Below are 13,601 nucleotides of genomic sequence, written 5' to 3' on the forward strand. Positions count from 1 at the left end.
CCATTATGACACCTATCAGTGAACAACAGAAGATAATCTAATAATAGTAAATACCGAGATTTAAGGGACAGGGATCCAAATGCTTTTACACAAGAACAGGAAGCTCCCAAGTTTGGAGAAAAATACTTCACTGGTGCACATCACTCAAGAACAATACTCAAGTGCAGTAAGTGCCATGAGGGCACAGTGCTGTGAAGGTAACCTCAGCAAAACCAAAATCTGAACAACCTAAGCAACACTGAAACCTCATTTATCAGAAATCATGAAGGAACTGAGGGGTCCCACTAAAATGCTCTATGTAACTAATCTTACTGCTTATTAGTTCCCAGTATTAATTTTTAGTGACACCAGAAATATTGCATAAATGTACATCATGCACTTAATCACTGTATTAGTGTGTACAAATGCGAACACTGGGATTGATTGGACTGCCAGCTCTAGGTTGTGCCAACTTTTATAAGTTACTTAACGTCTCTAAATCTCGGTTTCTTTGTCTGTAAAAGGGAAATATCAGTACCTATCTTACAGGGTATCAAAAGGATAAAATGATGATACATGTAAAGCACTTAGAGCAGGGCTTGAAACACAGGAAGCACCTGTAACTGTCAATATTATTGTTGTTGTTGTTGTTGTTGTTATTCAGTAGGGAACCATGAACCTAATTGTGCCTTTGATTTATGATTCAGTACCCACCATTACATCATTACAGGAGAAGATACTGTAACATGCAAATGTGTTTGGGAGCTACTAAGGTGTGTAGGCTTTTCTCCCAGCTCTTGGTGTCCCTGGTCTGCTTTCTATTTGGCAAGTTTCTATCTTTCCCTTAATAATTACCAGTACCACTCAGTGGCATCTAAGCCATCCAAGTCTGTTAAACTAGTAAGCTACCTCATTTATACTCATTGCTAAATCAACAAATTCTGCCCTTTGGGCAGCTGTTTACTCACTGCCTGGCTTTATTTTTCACTTATTTTCAGATATTTCTGTTTGGGATGTCTGAAGTCACTATAGGGACACACTTGTGGTAAGTAAAAGGATAGGCGTTAATTGTAATATTGTTAGAGACTGCATAAGCAAATAAATTGGCAAAGTTTCTTCTCAAAACATATCTTTATTACTGTCAGGTACACAAAACTCTAAATATATGCCTAGGGAAGGGCATATATATGAATATATTTGCTTTATAATATATATTAATAAATTTGATTTATATTGTATACAAAATTTGATTTATATTGTATACAAAAGCATAAAAATCATGGTCCAAAATATTAAGAAACCAAGCAAATTTAATTCTGCAGATACTGACACAAACTAAGAAAGTTAACAGTAGTATGAAAGGATTTTGTACAAAGTACAACAGAACTAACCCGATGTCCATCCAAAGGTCTAAAAAACCTGACCTGAACAATCCAAAACAAAATCTTACATTAAATATAACACAAAAAAACTATCATATTATACTGGATCAAAATTTTCATCTTAGGGGTGCCTGGGTAGCTCAGTTGGTTAAGCGTCCAACTTCGGCTCAGGTCATGATCTCGTGGTTCATGGGTTTGACACAAAATGTGTGGACAGTGCAGAGCCTAGAGCCTGCTTCAGACTCTGTGTCCCCCTCCCTTTGCTCCCCCCCCTGCTCTCACTCTCTTTTTCTCTCTCAAAAATAAACATTAAAACAATTATTTTCATCTTAATCCCACTGAAAACCTAACATTACTAAGAGCCATTATTCTAGAAAGGCATAAATGTATGACTTGAATATAGCAAGCTTTAAAAATAACAATGATTCTTTTAGAATTTTCCTCTTTTTCATAAAGGGTAGGTTTTCAGATCTAATTAAGAAGTAAAATCATAAAGTAGAAAGCCACTTTTTTGTGTGCGAAAGAGAAACATTTCACCAGATGGTAGGGCTGTCTGGCCCACTTCCCTCCTCTTCCACCCACTTCACCCCATCCCACTGTTGTCAAAACTTTCATGCGACAGTCTTTGAAATTTGATGTTATAATTCATTCCCTGCTACATAACTCACCGCTGGTCATTAAGACCTATTAATCAACAATAAATAATTGGAGGTAGAAAAGTTACCTTCCATGGAAATAGTCCTAAAGCTGAGTTGTCAGCACCATATTAAACACACTGTTCAGTAATTATTTGATGGATAGTGATGAGAAAGTCATGTTTTCTAACTCTGTTCACACAAGGTTTCTGACTTTCCTAGAGAGAACCAATCCTTCCCGTTGCCTAGCACTTTGTCAGCTCTCCTGACAACCGTGCTCATGCAATTAGTTATGTATCATGTCAACCTCTCACCTTTATTAGATGCTGAGATTTTGAATATCGAATTGTGGATCTGAAAACCATGATTCTATCTACGGTTTACTGAGTGCTTACTAAGGGTCAGGACAAGAAAACATAAAGGGCAGCTTTACAAATCTGTAACAGTGACCTCACTTCTTTGAGCTATGCTCAGTAATGCGATGTCAGTAGAAGTAATACATTGTGAAGCAGGTCTTTTTTTCAACTTGCTGTGTGAGAATCCTCTAATTCAGTACACACATTAGGCACACTGTGCCATTCTATCATATAAAGACATCTCTTTTCCTGCTAGACCTATGAGTGCAAACATATGGTTTCTGTCTTTCTCTGCCTGGCTTACTTCGCTCAGCATGAAACATGAGAGACCTAATGGAGAACAAGGGGGAGCAGAGGAGGGGGAGAGAGTTGGGGAGAGAGAGGGATACAAAACTTGATAGACTATTGAATGCTGAAAATGAACTGAGAGTTGAAGGGGAAGGGGGAGGGGGGAAAAGAGGTGGTGGTGATGGTGGAGGGCACTTGTGGGGAAGAGCACTGGCTATTGTATGGAAAACAACTTGACAATAAAATATTGAAAAAAAAAAAAAGACATCTCTATTTTGCAGATGAGGAAAGGGAGGCATATGAAGGTTAAAAAACTTGCCAAATAAGTGGTGGGGGCAAGACTTCTATAAACTTGTCAGACTCCAAACCACTAATGCTACTTTTTGACTAAGCAATGATTTTTAAATAATAAGTAATCAAAACATGAACTTAAATATGTTGACTATCTTCTTAGTGATTTACACAGTACTTGCTGTCTCTATATATCTGTAATCAACCTGCATGAGTTTCAGTAGGAATAATTTTGGTCTACTGACAGATCAGACAACTAGGCAAAGGACCTAAAGTGTCTTCCTATGGTCACAAGTTAGCATGTAACAGGGTTGCACTATTCTAAGGCTCCTGAGCCTCTTTGTAAAACAACATCCCAACTTCATGAGGTAGTTCTGAATAAACCACAGTTTTTCTGATGTTAAGCTTAACTTTAAAAATATGAAAATTATGGGGCGCCTGGATGGCTCAGTCAGTTAAGTCTCCGGCTTCAACTCAGGTCATGATCTCATAGTTCATGGGTTCGAGCCCCACATCGGGCTCTGTGCTGACGGCTAGCTCAGAGCCTGAAGCCTGTCTTCCAATTCTGTGCCTCCCTCTTTCTCTGACCCTCCCCTGCTCACACTGTCCCTCTCTCTCTCTCTCAAAAATAAATTTTAAAAAACATTTTAAAAAAAGAAAATAAATAAAAATATGAAAATTAATAGTGAAAACTCTCAAAAGCAAGCATCTAGAGCAGAAAAAATTATTTTAGTATGTTATTATTCCTTATATTATGTAAAACACAATAATTAAATAAAATTTGAATATTTGAAATTTATGTCAAGTAAAAATATCTGACTTTAAATGTAAATCAAAAAAGCATCAATACAGGTAAGGTTCTGAATTTGTGAATTCGAAACCTTTACATTAATTCTATCTTTTGATTAAGAAAGAGTAATTCAGCAAGACACTATTATAGACGCACGTAAACCTGGAAACCCTTACACAAGTTTTCACTAACAAATTAACCTGTCAAAGCTTAAGTAAGACATTAATACTGCATTCCTCCTTTACTGCCACAAAATTTAAGATCCTTGTAACAGGCCAAAGAAAAAATCAGGAGCACATTCTCCAATCAATAAGAGCCACTATTAGCAATCCTACCTTGTGTGGTAAAGATAAGAGGGGTGCTCCAGTCACTCCAGAGTCCTGGGCCATCCAGTCTCCTGCCCCTCACCTGAACTTCATATGAAGATCCAGGAAGCACACTGTCTACCAGCAGAGATGTAGCTGAGACCATCTCATCAGCCTATTAAATATTATTTGAAAACATCAGAGCATCAAGTTGACGCGGAACCTTTACCAAAATTGATGATGAGCAGTCCTAACAAACTTCAAAGAACTAAAATCTTAGCTGGCCCCAGTGGAATTAATTTGCACATTTGTCAATAAAAGTTTAAAGAGCGCGGTAGCTGGGTAGCTCAGTCGTTTGAGCATCCAGCTTCAGCTCAGGTCATGATCTCATGGTTCAGTCTGTGAGTTCAAGCCCTGCATTGGGCTCTGTACTGACAGTTCAGAGCCTGAAACCTGCTTCAGATTCTGTCTCCTTCTCTCTCTGCCCATCCCCCACTCATGCTCTGTCACTCAAAAATAAATATGTTAAAAAAAAGCCTTTTTTTAAGTTTAAAGAGCCTATAAGTCTAAGAAGAAAATCACAATGACCATTAGAAAATATTTTTACCTGAATGATAATGAATATTGATCTTTTGAAATTTGAGAGATACAGCTAAAGTCAGTGGAGAGCTTCAAGCCACCACGGACCTCTATAATACACATGCACAGTAGAAAACAATGAGCAGGAGTGGACAGAGAATTATAAACATTCCTAGAGCAAAGCTTCACAGAGAAAGGCATGAATAATTTTAAAAATCTGAACTTGATGATAAGCTATAGTAAATCAAAATACAGTTTACACACTAGAGGGCAAAGATCCAAGAGACTTAATTCTGCATAAAACAACCACTACTAAGAATTGCTTAGCAAATAGATTCAGTTTTCCAATGATGTACTCCAAAGCTACTGCACACCCTAGCCTCTTAAACTGTGGGGCAGCAGAGACTCAAAGGGTGAAAAGCACTAGGAATGTATTACACAAGAGCAGATCACCTATATTTAAAATTCTATTATCTCCAATTTATAGATGAGAGAGCTGAAACCCAGAGAAGCCTTAACTCTGTTTTTCCCACACATGACACGAAGGATTCCTTTTCTGCTTTTCATTAAAATAAAGCCTTTAAAAAACTGGTCCAGAGCTAAAAAGAGAGTTATTTTTTAACCTCTAAATTATATAACAATTCGTTTCACAAAGGAACATGCCGAAGTCCATGCAGAGTCCATACTCCTAATGACCTCCTCCTTCTCCTCTCCTCCTCCTCTTTGATTCATCTGCTGCTACTCTTGCCCTCACCCGCTCCCCTGGTTTCTAGCTTCTCATCCAGCTTAGGGCCTCTGAATTGCTGTTTTTTCTATTTGGATACAAATTCCTCCATATATCTCCATCACCAACCTCCTTCAAATCCTGCCCAAATGTCAGCTTCTCAATGAGTTCTTCCCCACCTCCATTTAATGCTACAACCTACCATCTCCACCAGCACCCTCAAATTCCTTTCTCCAGTTCACTCTACCACCAAGTACATCCTGATACATGTAGAACAGTTACTAGCACCTAGTAGGTACTCAATAAATACTGAAAGAATGAAAAAGGGATTTGACACACTTTATAAGCACTGCATGTAAACAAATACATTGAGCAATTTAAAAAAGTAAGTTTGAACTGTAAAATCAGAAACCAGAGGTTTGTAGGTGAAAGAGTTATGAATTCAAGTTTCTAATCTAATTGGACTTTCTGTAGCCCTTTAGCTGTGTGTACATGCACATGTGCATGTAAGGGACAGGGAAATGGAGAGGAAAGAAAAGGAGAAAAATAGTAATTTATACATAAACTCTTTTTGGAAGTGGAGCTTTCGGGGCACGTGGGTGGCTCAGTAGGTTAAGCATCCAACTTTGGGTTAGGTCATGATCTCGTGGTTTGTGGGATCAAGCCCCGCATCAGGCTCTGTGCTGACAGCTAGCTCAGAGCCTGGAGCCTGTCTTCAGATTCCGCGTCTCCCTCTCTTGATCCCCCTGCTCACACTGTCTCTCTTTCTCTCTCTCTCTCAAAAATAAATAAAACATTAAAAAAATATTTTTAAAAGGAAGTGGAGCTTTCTCTGGGAGAAAATTCTGGGAGGAATTTGTCATACTCCTCAATATATAACATGAATCCATACATAAGAGATATTGTGCAACATCAAACAATTTTTCTAAAAAATTTACCAAATTTACCAAATCTTACCAAAGACCCAGACATGCTGTTCATGTGGTCATTTCCAATGTTGATCTTAAATGAAAGCCTGGGGTATAATATTAAATTACAGCTGCTTCTGCTGTAGAAGGACCATGTACATTTGGCAAGCAAAGAGCATTTTCTTTTTTTTCTTTTTTTTTTTATTTTTGAGAGACAGAGAAAGACAGCACAGGCAGGGGAGGGTCAGAGAGAGAGGGAGACACAGAATCTGAAGAAGGCTCCAGGCTCTGAGCTAGCTGTCAGCACAGAGCCTGACGTGGGGCTCGAACCCACGAACTGTGAGATCATGACCTGAGCTGAAGCCAGATGCTTAACCGACTGAGCCACCCAGGTGCCCCACAAAGAGCATTTTCTATGGGACTTGGAAAGCGTCTCATCTCTAGGTGCTTCTCAATGTTCCATTTTGTTTACTAAAATATACTTACTGGGGCACCTGAGTGGCTTCCTCTGACATTTGGCTTCCTCTGTTAAGCATCAGATCCAGAGATCTCAGTTCAGGGCATCTTGGCTCCGGGCATGATTTCAGGGTTTCGTGAGTTCAAGCCCCACATAAGTCAGCACAGAGCCTGCTTGGGACTCTTTCTCTCCCTCTCTGCGTCTCCCTCCCACACTAGGGCTGTCTCTATCTCTCTCAAAATAAATAAACATTTAAAAATTTTAAATTTAAAATATACTTACTTTTCTCATATTTTTTGAAGAATTCTCTGAATACTTCACTTGATATTGAAGTTGAAATGGTACCAATGTTGGGCTGGACCAAGAAATCCTTAAATTGCCAGCGTCTGTGATCTCCATATGCAAACCTAATGGTGGATCAGGCTTCACTTAAGGAAAAAAGGGAACACGGTGACATCAGGCAATTTTCATGATAATCATAAAATAAAGTCAAAATGAATTTTTAGTATATCCCAATCTTCTAACTACTTAAAAGGTGACCTTAAGCAAAGGCTAATTATAGAACCAAAATATTAGGTCTACTCCTTGTAGCTTTCCATAACAATCCATGCATCTTCCTTTCCTTCTCCCTAAATGGCAAAAACTGTAAATCAGTATATGACATTGTTTTGATAACCGTGAATTCCTGCTGTTAAAAAGTTTGTTAACTTTATTTAACCTAGCATTCACCAAACCTCTTTGAAGCTTCTCCCTACCACACTAGCCCACTGTTTTAGTGGGTAACAAAGAAAAACAGATTTTTGCAGAGCACTACTTGGAAAATGCATACAGAGTTTGCACGCAAAAATTCACACAAATATGTGTGCAAAATCCAGCAAATCTATTAACTTTGAAATACAATAATCTAGATGCACTTATGCAAATAACTCACAGCACACAATAAACATGCATTAGCAGGCCCTGACTTGTCACCAGAAATAGGGGTAGAGTTTCAGAGTCTAACAATGTGTTTAACTTGGCATGTGATTTTAGTTCATATGAATCCGTATATATTGAGTTCATATAGAGTTCATGTGTTTATGTATGAATATACATTTGTGTATAGATTGTGTGTGTATGTATGTGTGTGTGTGTGTGTGTGTGTGTGTGTGTGTGTAGTTTTAAACACACATAACCTTGAGGCCCCTGGTGACTCACTCAGTTAAGTGTCTGACTTCAGTTCACTAGAACTCACAGTTCATGAGTTCTAGTCCTGAATCAGGCTCTGTGCTGACAGCTCCAGAACCTCCGTCTCCCCCTCTCTCTGCTCCTTGCATTTGCACTCCCTCTCTCTCTCAAAAACAAATAAATATTAAAAAGTTTAAAAACAAATAACCTTTCAATTATTTGTAAAAACAATAAAACATCTTACAATAAAGGACTGAATAAAGAAATAATGGCTCATCCCTATAAGGGACTCTATACAGTCATTAAAAATGATATTGGAGGGGGGCCTGGGTGGCTCAGTCAGTTAAGTGTCCGACTTCGGCTCAGGTCATGATCTCACAGTTCGTGGGTTCGAGCCGCGTCAGGCTCTGTGCTGACCACTAGCTCAGAGCCTGGAGCCTGTCTTCAGATCCTGTGACTCCTTCTCTCTCTGACCCTCCCCTGTTCATGCTGTCTCTCTCTCTCTCTCTCTCTCTCTCTCTCAAAAATAAATAAAAACATTAAAAAAATTTTTAAATGATATTAGAGAAGAATACTGAAAATGTTGAATATTGTTAGTATTAAATGTTAATTGGGGGTCCCTGGGGGGCTCAGTCAGTTAAGCATCCAACTCTTGACTTCAGGTGAGGTCATCATCTCAGTTTGTGAGGTCGATCGAGCCCTGCCATCGGGCTCCACACTGACAGTGTAGCGCCTGCCTGCAGTTCTTTCTCCCTATCTCTCTGCCCCTCCCCTGTTTGTTCTCTCTCTCTCTCAAAATAAGTAAAAATAAACTTTAAAAAAGTTTACCAAACAACATCTATACTTGGGTTCCTGAGTCATTGAAATTAACAAATAAAATAATATTCATAAGTATGTATTAAAATTAGAAAAAATGCCAAAGTGATAGGAAACAGATGATGAATTTCTCCTTTTTTATACATCTCTGTGTTTTCAAGATTTTAACTAGCAGAACTTACTCATGTACATAGATATAATCATTACATTGAAACACTTACTGATTTGCATTTTATTTTCAAGAACTAACATGACATGTTACTATTTTTAACATACTGTATTTCCAAGAATTTAGACATAGTTTTTTCTCTTTTCCTTGAGTCCAAATTGATTAAGTTTTTACTTCATGTGACATATTACAGGTTTTAGTTACTTTCAAGCAGGGACAGATAAAGTTTAAAAACAATAGGTGAAATTCACCAAGTTCTCATGACCAAAAAGAAAGCAAAACAAAGACATCAAACAGAAGAGAAATCATAAAATTATAAATTATCATACATTTCCTGCCTGCATACATATATGCCTTAATATTAGAAATCTGAAACTAAATCCTTCCCTGGACCACCTATGTCCCCAGTCTTAGATACACCGCCACCTACCCGCTTCTCTCACAGCAGTATCCCTTGGAAGCACTGGCATTACTCACTCTGCCCACTTTGCATCCCACCTTCCTAGCCAACCTACTCTGACCTGGTCTTCCTGCTCACCCATGCACTCAAACTGCTCTTATCAAGATCACCACCCTTTTCCAAATCCGGTATCAGCTGTCTGATCCATTTCACTCCACCTCTCAGTGGCATTCCACATTTCTGCTCACTGTTCCCGCATGGCTTCCAGGCTACCAGATTCTTTTACTCCTCTTTTCTCTATGACTACCTCAGTCTTTCCCTCGCTGAACTCTAAGTGGCTGATCTCATGCAATCCCATAAACATCTATACACCAAATATTCCATATATATCACTCCCTTGAACTCTAGGATCATACTTCCGAATACCTACTCAGCATCCCTTGGGTATCTATAAGCATCTCAAAATTAATCCTCCACAAATCTCCCATCCCAGTACGTGGTTCCACTATTCACTGGCATGCTCTGGTCCTAGTCTGAGTGTTATCCTTGGTTCTTCTCTCTCCTTCATACTCAACACCAAATCCACTAGAAGTCTCAGCACCAGCTCCCAAATAAATCCCAAGTATAACCATTTCTTTCTTCTCCACGGCTACATCCCTGAATCAACCAGATTATTCCAATAACCTCCTTTCTGAGCCCTCTGATTCCACTCTTGCCACTATCTTTCCTCTTTTCCCCATCAACTTTACTCTCCACATGCAGAGTAAATTTCAAACATGCACACAGACACACACACCTGCCCATATCACTCTCCTAGTTCAAAAACTTACAGTGCAATTATGATAAAATCCAACTCTGTAACTCTGGCCTACAATAAGACATGAACCCAACAACTCTCTGACCACATCTCCAAATACTCCCCTTACCTCATTCACTCTAAGCATAGGGGTCTTTTCTTTGGTTCCTCCAAATGCCACACTCATTCCATCTCAGAGGTTTCATGGGTGCTATTTTTCCTACATGAAGCACCTTTTGCTCTGGATTTTGGCATAGTTCTTTCTTTTTCATTTAGCCCAACTGCTATCTCCTAAAACAGGCCTTCTCTGATTTCCATAGCTACAATAATAGTCCCTAAACCTGAGACTCTCAATCTCTTACCTCTTTTATGGAACTTAAAATTTTGAGACATTATCAAATATGCCCAAGCATAAGGAAAGATATTTTTTCCTCAAAAATCATTACTGAGAAAAGACAAAATTCCTTTTAAGTTTCTTATAAAGTCTATCATAGCACATTCTCTTAACTACTTTATTGTTTTTAAATATGCAATTCAATTGTGGCTCCAAGTGCTGAGAGAATTTGCTTTAAAAAGAGAACATAATGGTATTTTATAAATATTATGTATATTTTCTTCAAGATGGACTTGCTCAGATGTCATTGGATTTATGTTGTAGAGACCACAAATGTATCCCCAGAAGACAAATTATTTGAAAGTCCTAATTCCTAATGTTAAAATATGTCATATGCAGATTCATATGTCGTATGCAAATCTGCATATGCAGATGGCATGCTCAGTAACCTAGAAAGAAGTGAAGGTGAGGCTATGTGAAAAAGTGTGAGATGCCTGGAAAAGTGGCTCTTGTGCGATCAAAAACAACGATGCAATGAAGCATGTAAGAAGTTGGTATATGATGGTTTCAAGAAAAATAAGTGTTACCACTGTTACATATTGTATATAATATACATACACGCACAAAACCGAGTTAATAAATACTTTAAGTGAACACTTGCCTAACTTATTCACATTTGTAATGATATGTTCAAGTGGATCAAAAGAAACTCCGGGAATTTTTGCACTAAAAATCTGGGACGCAACCTATTATTTGAGTTTTCCTTATAATGAGATTTGTATAGCAAATTATTTAGTTGTTTACTTTTTTATTATCCCTCTCTGCTTAATATTGTCTCTGGCCTATGAGGCAGGAACTTTGTCTCATTCACCATTGTTTCTCCAGCTCCTAGATCAGTGGCTGACACACATGAGCCTCTCAGAAATATTTATTGAAGGAATAAACCCAGGTAAAAAACAAGCTTCTGATTATTTTTGGAAACTGTTATCTGATAAGTGAAAACAGGGATAACCAAATGATACATATCCATTGGCAAAGACCCAGAGTTTAAAGAAAAACTGCCTTAAGAAAGAATTTAAGTTAACAATTACAGAGATACTGCGGTTAAAACATTCTAGAAGCTACTCTTAATTCTCCCTCATACCACATTTACCATCCTTACAGTGCTGGTCAAAGCAAGATAAGCTATTGAAAAAATGTTTGTGAGCAATTTTTAACCTGCTTGTATGACTGATGTTTAGATCTATTATCTCTTTTATGCACAACTTACCAACATTTATGGGCTGAACTGACATCACAGGTGACTGAAAAATTACTCCACCAGATGTGATTTTCCAATACATAAGAAGAGTGTGGTTGAGTTTGGCTGTCAGCACAGGCACATGGCATTCGCAGCTGTCATGAACACTGCAGTTACACGGAACAGTCAGAAAACTGCCCTTCTGGGGGACCAGAGGTGACTCTTCCAACACTTCAGGCCTATGTGGAAAAAGAAGAGCTAAATATTAGTGTAGATGTGGTATGACAAAACTGCTGCGCATTCAGCTTAAGTGGCATCTAGGGGAGAAAAGGATACATTATATCAGGGAGATACAGAGATAAGAGTTAAAGCAGGTGCCATTAGAAATAATATCAGCACAGGGACACCTGCCTGGCTCAGTCAGGAGGAACATGACTCTGGATCTCAGGATTATAAGTTTGAGCCCCATGTTGGGTATAGAGATGACTTAAAAATAATAAAAAATCTTAAAAGAAAAATCAGCAAGAAGATACCAAAGCAATAGTGAAGTATCAAAAAGGAAAAAAAATTTTGACCCTAAAACTCTCTACCCAGAGAAAATATCTTTCAAAATAAATATGAAATAAAGGGTTTTTTTCAGGCACCATCAGATGTGTATTAAAAAATGCCAAAGAAAAGTTCATCAGGCAAAAGAAAATGATAGCAGATAGAAGACAGTTTCCACACAAAGAAATGAAAATAACACTAAAAGGGTATTTACTGACCACTTAAAGCAAAAATAAAAACCACATAGTATAAGGTTTATTGCACAGATAAAAGTAAAATGTGTAACATCAGCTCCAAGGTTGGGAGCAAGAAACACAATGCAAGTATGCCGTTGCAATGTTCTCATACTGCACGTGAAGTGGTATAATATTCTTTGGAAGTATATCAGTTATCCTGTAATGAATTAAATATCTGTTATTACAAATCCTAAAGCAAATACTAAAATAATAAAATAAGAAGTTATAGTTATGGAACCACAATAATCAAGTCAATAGAATATTAATATAGAGAAAAATAGATTAATGGAACAGAATAGAGACCAAGACCTATATGGACAACTAGATTTCTACCGAGGTACAAAAGCAGCTCTGTGGAAAAAGGGTGCTGAACAATGCCATATCTATATACAAAACAAAACCAATTTCAATCCACTCACACCAAGTTCAAAAATTAATTCAAAATGGGTCATCAATTCAAATATAAAGTCCAAAGCTATCAAAACGTCTAGAAGAGAACATGAGAACAAAAATTTGTGATGTTGGGTAAGGTAACATGTCCTTAGATGCAACACCAAAAACACGATCCATAAAAAAACAAATTCTTAGTTTGGACTCTTTTCAAGATTGAAAACTCTTCTTTGAAAGAAAGATACTATGAAACAACAAAATGAAAAGCCACAGACTGAGAGAATACATTTCCCAACCATCTTTCTGATAAAGGACTTATCTCCAAAAGATATAAAGAACTCTCAAAACTCAATAATCATAGGGGTGCCTGGGTGGCTCAGCTGGTTAAACATCAGTTTCTTGGTGTTGATTCAGGTCATGATCTCGTGGTTTATGGGTTCAAGCCTCACATTGGGCTTCTACTCTGATAGTGTGGAGTCTGCTGGGGATTCTCTCTTTCTCTTATTCTCCCTTTGCCTTCCCCTGCTCTCACTCTCTGTCTCTCTGTCTCTCTCTGAAAATAAACTTTAAAAAAAGGTTTAAAAAAAACCTTAGGAATGAGGAGAGAGTATTAATATTTAGACATCATCACTGCCTTCAGAAATCTTACAGCCCTTTTTGAGGGAAAAGCTATATAAATACTAAAGATACTAATTAAAAATTCAGTGTGGGGCAAGCAATGCTTTAGAAACTCTAACTAGCAACATACCTGAGAATTCAAATAGAAACACAACATGAAATAAATGAACCCAACTCTTTCATACATATACCCCT

General features: G+C 37.8%; 1 protein-coding gene across 1 annotated transcript in view; it reads right to left on the minus strand.

The window, feature by feature from the left end:
- The window catches only part of LEPR (leptin receptor), a 76,800-nt gene that overhangs the window by 31,610 nt on the left and 31,589 nt on the right, over positions 1-13,601 (minus strand). Inside the window, exons 6-8 of the mRNA XM_029947759.1 lie at positions 11,647-11,855; positions 6,977-7,122; positions 4,057-4,201 (exon numbers count right to left, since the gene is read on the minus strand). Of these exons, the coding sequence (XP_029803619.1) occupies positions 4,057-4,201; positions 6,977-7,122; positions 11,647-11,855 (500 nt within the window). The remainder of the gene's footprint in view (positions 1-4,056; positions 4,202-6,976; positions 7,123-11,646; positions 11,856-13,601) is intronic.

This window comes from Suricata suricatta, chromosome 8 (genome assembly GCF_006229205.1).
Source record: "Suricata suricatta isolate VVHF042 chromosome 8, meerkat_22Aug2017_6uvM2_HiC, whole genome shotgun sequence".
Lineage (NCBI taxonomy): Eukaryota > Metazoa > Chordata > Mammalia > Carnivora > Herpestidae > Suricata > Suricata suricatta.